This window comes from Nicotiana tabacum, chromosome 8, assembly GCF_000715075.1.
Source record: "Nicotiana tabacum cultivar K326 chromosome 8, ASM71507v2, whole genome shotgun sequence".
Lineage (NCBI taxonomy): Eukaryota > Viridiplantae > Streptophyta > Magnoliopsida > Solanales > Solanaceae > Nicotiana > Nicotiana tabacum.
Genome location: NC_134087.1, coordinates 110,036,309 through 110,042,763, shown reverse-complemented (window position 1 = coordinate 110,042,763; position 6,455 = coordinate 110,036,309). Strand labels below are relative to the sequence as shown.

Sequence of the window (6,455 nt, the reverse complement as noted above, 5' to 3'; positions counted from 1 at the left end):
TCTCATGTTATTTAATTTCACTTCTTATTTAACCAATAACTAAAAGTCAACCATTTCTAAATTGTCAAAAGAAATAATCACACGGTTAGTACATTATTGGCTTGCCTAACGGTAACGTTGGGTGCCATCACGACCTATAAGAGAAATTGGGTCGTGACAGCTGGCAGTATACAACTTGTTCAAACTGTTTTCTTTTGTATACAAGCATACTGGGGTCAGTTATTTTCTCTACTCACAAAGGTTTTGAAGATTATTGATTCATATTGCAAAAGATATATATGAACTGGTGTAAATGTGATTACAAAAAAAAATTCTAGTAGCCTAGGATAGAATGTGTGCACCTAAGTCTAGTGGAGGCCTAAATTTGATTAACTTACATTTATGGAATAATGATGCTTTAGCTAAAATATGATGGGATTTAGCAAACAAACAGGATAGATTATGGATAAGGTGGATTCATGCATACTATATCAAATAATCACCAGTTTCAGAATGTAGCAATGCCTCAACAAGCAAATTGGGTGATTAGACAGATCCTGAGTGTCAGGGCGATAATGAATCATGTGCATTATAATGATCACCCAAGCAAGATCATGGTAAGGATGCTTTACTTACATCCATTGGGGGACAGACCACAGGTCAGTTGGAAGTGTTTGGTTTTTCAAAATAATGCCAGGCTCAAATCAATATTTACTATGTGGCTACAACTACATGAGAGACTACTGACTACAAATAGGTTGCTGCAGTAAGGATTCACTGTGGTCACAAGGTGCTCGTTATGCCAAGCCATGATAAGAACAGAGAGCGCATGTGTATTAAATGCAAATTACCCAGGGAGTTTTGGAAAATACTGTTGCAATGGATACAAAGACTAGGGATGTCAAACGGTGCAGTGTGCGGGGCAAACCCGCAAAGATTTTGGCCCGTCCCGCCCTGCCCCGCATACACCCACCTCACACTCACACCCGCATCCACCCGCCCCGCATATTTTTTTCTTCATTTTTTTAGTTTTATTTCTTTTGAGCTTTTAATTGGTTGGACTTTCTAATTTAATCAATCAAAAGATTGAAAGTTTTTTTGTTGCTCATATACTGAATTCGACCTAAAAAAATATAAGTTCTTGCTGCTCATTTTAAAAAATGCAAATACCCCCCTTAATGTAAGTATTTGAATTATTAATGTCTCAATTATTAAAAGCACTCTCTATAGACAAAAAATAAGTATGTATCTTTCAAAACTAACAAATTATTGAATTAGACATGTGATATTTAGACCAAGTTTTTGGTGGAGAAATGGGGTGTATGTGTTTAATTTTAGTTTAAATAATATTAAACTGAGATGAAACTTAATTAGAGCGTCACGGATAATGAGAATCCATATAATTGGCCCAAGTTTTTTGGGTTGAGGTGTATTTATTGTAGTATTCCTAGTTAAGATTTTAGCAACATTAACTCAAAAACGATATACTTATAAGCGAAATAAGCCTTAGTTTATAAGAAAAAAGTTACTCAAATCAATATATTTTCTGTCAAAATGATCACTTGCAAGTTTTGGCCAATTTTGCACAGTTTGAGTGCCTTATAAATCTTACATAAAAATGGATAAGGGATACAATTTTATAAAAAAGATCCGCCCCGTAACCCGCAAAGATTTCTTTCTAAAAAAAATTAAACCCGTCCTGCACCGCCCCGCGCCCGCAAAGCCCAAACCTGCACCGCCCCCATAGGTTGAAACCCGCCCCGTCCTGTCCCATTGCCATCCCTGACAAAGACAACACACAGAGGCAGATAATTGCGGGCAACATGTGCACTGGGCCATTCAATGTGCTAAGGGAAAATCACTAAAAGCGCAAATCTTTAGAATGGTGTATGCTTAGATAGTTCACTCCATTTTGATAGAAAGAAAATTGAGGCTGTTCGAAAAGAGAAGGAAAGGAAGTGATATTATTGCATGAGAGATAGCCTACATATGCAACTTACGAGCTACCACTGGGACTATCAATATGGTGCAGAATTTTATGTCCCATATAGATAAATTAGAGTAGGCTTTGTTATATTTTTTAGATATCCTGAGTTTATAAGTTGGTTATGGTTATGTACAATAACTGATGATTGGTACAAAATGGTTAGTTACCAAAAAAAAAAAAAAAAAAAAGAGTAGGAACCTAACATTGACCATTTATTATTACGTCATTTAATAAATTTTATAAATAGTGTAAAGCATAATTCTCTTTACGAGAATTTTGAAATATACAATATGCATATGTGACATGTGATTTGTATACGTTCTAAGTTACTGAGGTAACAGATAGTTTGGAAATCATCGTTAGCTTCAACTTAAAGAAATTTATAAATCGTAATTTGCCAAATGCAATGAACATTTGCTGACTTATGTCAAATGCAACATTATGAATCGCACTTGTTAAATATGACTTATAAATCGCAATTGTCTCTAGAACACCATTGTCAAATGTTACTTATAAAACGGATTCGGCCCAATGCAACATACTTTTCCTGTCCGGCCACGCTCATTACCAATAAGAAGAATCAATTTTGGCGTGCCCGTTCAGCGGCTCAATTCATTCCATAATGATTGGATTCTGACTCCGCCGGCTCTTCGCTTCATATTAAAGAATGTTTGTTCCATCCAATTGGTCCCCAATCTATTCATTTTCAGCTATAAGCCCTAGCTTCCCCTGCCGGCCTCTCTCTTTTGTCCTGAATCCAGGTAAATATCGTGCTTTCGGTTTTCTGTGATCTTAATTACTATTGGGTATGTGGAATTTCAAGCATCATTCAACTATTTCTTTCTGATTTACTCATGATGAAGAGAATTTTTTTTTCTGGGTCGGAAAGATGTTTCTTTTGGATCACGATTGTCTTGATGTATAATTGTACATGAGAACTGTTTTTATTTTGATACCCCTGCTTTGGAATTGAGAGTATAGCGGCAGTAGCAGCAATAAAACTTGAGGGGAAAAAATGAAGTTCAAATGCTGAGTTCTCAAGATTAATTGATAACCAGCTTAAAGGACTTTCACGCAAGTTACTTTTTAGAGTTGACAGCATTTTGACTCCTTTTCTGATGGCAGAAGAAAAAATCTTTTGGGTGGTATACTTGTGCAAATAGAAAGGGATGTGAGTCTACTATGATGGAAAAGAAAGTGCTTAATTAATATGATTGTTTGATATTATAAGCTTAATAATTATGTATATAACAACAATAACAAACCCAGTGTAATCCCACGAGTGGGGTCTGGGGAAGGCAGTGCGTACGTAGACCTTACCCCTATCTTGAGAAAGTAGAGTAATAATGATGTATATACACTTCAAAAATAATGCTGAAACATGTATCTATTCCATATAACTTCTAAAACGTATCTAGTCCATAATGCTGCATTAACTTTTCTCGAGTACGTTCAATCTGCAACTTATTGTTCAAATTTACGGATGATCGCTTGGCGCACAAAATAACTAGGAATCGCTATCTACTGATTTATTTCCTTATTCTCATTGTTGACATCTCAAACGGTGTAATAATGAGGCTTCAAATATGCACTACTGTGTGCAATGCTAGTGAATCTTTACCCACCACTTTGATATATGGCAGCCTTGAGAGTTACCCGATAATTCACTCTCAAATCGAATGCTGCAGTTTTACTTATTAGTATTTCATTCAAACAGTTAGCTAACTATAATACATGTTGAAACAGATGGAGCAACATGAGGATTCCAAGTCTGAAATAAAGCAATTGCTGGGAGCAAAATGTAATGGCAACGGTAAGCGAGCTCAGTCTTGTTGCAATCCAATTTGCTCATTCTCAGAGCAAGAGCATAGTATGTTGGGTTCAAGACAAAGGTCAAAGTCGACTATGAAACTTTGTGGGCTCATAATCTTTTATGTAATAGTCATGGCCGTGGAGACCATAGGAGGGGTGAAAGCCCACAGCCTCGCGGTTCTAACTGATGCAGCTCACTTGCTCAGTGATGTTGTTGGATTTTCTATTTCTCTTTTTGCTGTTTGGGTGTCCGGCTGGGATGCGACAAAAGAACACTCTTTCGGGTACCACCGTCTTGAAGTTTTAGGAGCCCTTCTATCTGTACAGCTAATATGGCTCGTCTCTGGTTTGCTGATTTATGAAGCAATTCAGAGAATGTTTCATCCACAATCCAAAGTGAACGGGAAGCTTATGTTTGCTATTGCTGCATTTGGTCTCATAATTAACTTCGTCTCAGTTGTGTGGCTTGGCCATGATCATTCTCTCCATTGCCATTCATATAATCCTTGCAAGGATCATGATCATGATCACAAAATGCAAGAATTGCATCCAAGAAATGAAGAAGAGAGCTTGAAACTAGTATCAGCAGCCTCTAGTTGCAGCAAACCAACGAACATAAATATCGAAGGGGCTTACCTGCATGTTATATCTGATTTGATACAATCAGTTGGGGTGATGGTTGCTGGAGCTTTTATGTGGTTCAAACCAGAATGGTTGGTGGTTGATCTTCTCTGTACTATTTTTTTCTCGATCTTTGCTCTTAGTACTACCATACCCATGCTTAGAACTATCTTCTCCGTATTGATGGAGAAGACACCAGAGGAAGTTGATATTGTTCAACTCGAGAATGGCCTTAAATCTTTAGTAGGACTTCAGGAAGTTCATGACCTGCATGTTTGGGCCATCACTGTAGGGAAAATTGTTTTGTCCTGTCATGTTGTACTTGAGCCTGGAGTAGACCAATATGAAATTATTCAGAAGGTTAGGGAATATTGTGACAGGACATACAGAATTCATCATGTAACCATACAAGTTGAACCATCTTCATAGTAGATGTATATATTGCTTACTTCATCTCTTTCTTTCTCTATCTCTCTTGTTGAGTTTAAGTTTATCGCATTGATCTGTCTTTATTATAATGTTACTGTTTCATTGATAGCATAATTGATTTACTCTATCTTTGGCTAGGGAGATAATTGTCAACACAAACTGAGAATTTAGACACTCTGTTACACAATTTTCTACGGATTTACCTTATGTCTATTGACACTGTGATGATAATTTTTACTTATTATCTGGTTATTTGATGATACTAAATTGACTTATTATGGTTAATTATATGCAATGACCTTTTAATGATACTATAGTGTGTGAAACTTTTAAACAGTTCGGTTAAACTCATTTACTACTCGTATACAAATGATACGATAGTAAGTTTTTCGCGTTTCCAAAGGGCCAAGAGACTGACAACTGCAAGAAGTTTATTTTTTCCTTCTGTCTTCTATTTTAAGGAAGATCTTTGAAAATAATGGCATCGGCTCAATGAATTGGGTTAAAGAACAATGAGATCTTAAGGTTCATACACTAGGTGATCTCTTCCTATTTGTCCAAGCTTTGGTAGATAGAGTTACTCCGTACTTGTGCTGGTAAGAAATAGCAGGTACCCTATGGAATTAATCGAGATGCGCGTAAGCTGGCTCGGGCTCTGACATCATGGTTATCAAAAAGAGAATCATGGTTATCAAAAAGAGAATAGATCACTGAAAATGCTCATGTTCTTGAGACAGTTATATGTTTGTCCCATTGGGCACTAATCACCAACTGGATTCGCAACTTGTGCCATTTCCATTTTTGAGAGGCCGCCTTTAACAAAGCCGTCAACAATCCACAACGTGACTTCGTGCACTCCATTTCCATTATACGGAAAAGGGATATTTTTGTTCCTTTCTAAGTTGCAAGAAAACAACTAAAGAAACAGATGAAGACAGCCACAAGAATCGAAGTGCAAAGCATGTCTGTCACCTAATCACGACAAAGTGAAAAAAAATGAACTGGGAATAATCACTGAATTCAAACGTTTTTTATTAGCGGATGGCGTGATATGTTTGCATCAAAGGTTAATTTATATCAACTTTCAAGTGATTAGGCTTTTTCCAGGGTTCCATTCTCGACAACTTTGTCATTCTTGTTTTTGTCATGCATTCCATTAATCTATATTATATTAAAAGCACGAATGCCCTTAGCGAAATGTTATTGCCTTTTTTACTCTTTTAAAATAATTACATCGGATAAAATAGTCATTTAATTATTTTTCTAATATTTAGAAATAGTCATTTAATTAATTCCCTAACATTTAGTAGTTTGTATAATAAATTTTTTCCTTATTTGAATTGTATTAAATATTCTGACATTTAAAACTTAAAATCATTAATATTTTACCTTATATAAATTCTATACTTAAATCATATATAAATAATAAATAAAATAAATAAAGGAGAGAGCAAGAACATTAAAAAAAAGAGAAAGTGCGTTTGGCTCTGGATGATATGGAAGTGGTCGACTTTTTTAAAACTTGTATATGTTCTGATTTTTGTGAAAATCTTCTATATTAAAATATTTAAAAATATACAGGAGACTATTCCACTAACAATTGTATTCTATGTTATATTAGTTTTCA

At 35.6% G+C, this 6,455-nt stretch overlaps 1 protein-coding gene across 1 annotated transcript; it reads left to right on the top strand.

Moving 5' to 3' along the window:
* Nucleotides 1-2,502: 2,502 nt before the first annotated feature.
* Nucleotides 2,503-4,864, top strand: LOC107822249 (metal tolerance protein B). Its single transcript, XM_016648771.2, has 2 exons — nucleotides 2,503-2,727; nucleotides 3,713-4,864. Exon 2 carries the CDS (start codon nucleotides 3,713-3,715, stop codon nucleotides 4,826-4,828), a length of 1,116 nt encoding a protein of 371 aa, XP_016504257.1. The 5' UTR covers nucleotides 2,503-2,727; the 3' UTR covers nucleotides 4,829-4,864.
* Nucleotides 4,865-6,455: the final 1,591 nt, after the last annotated feature.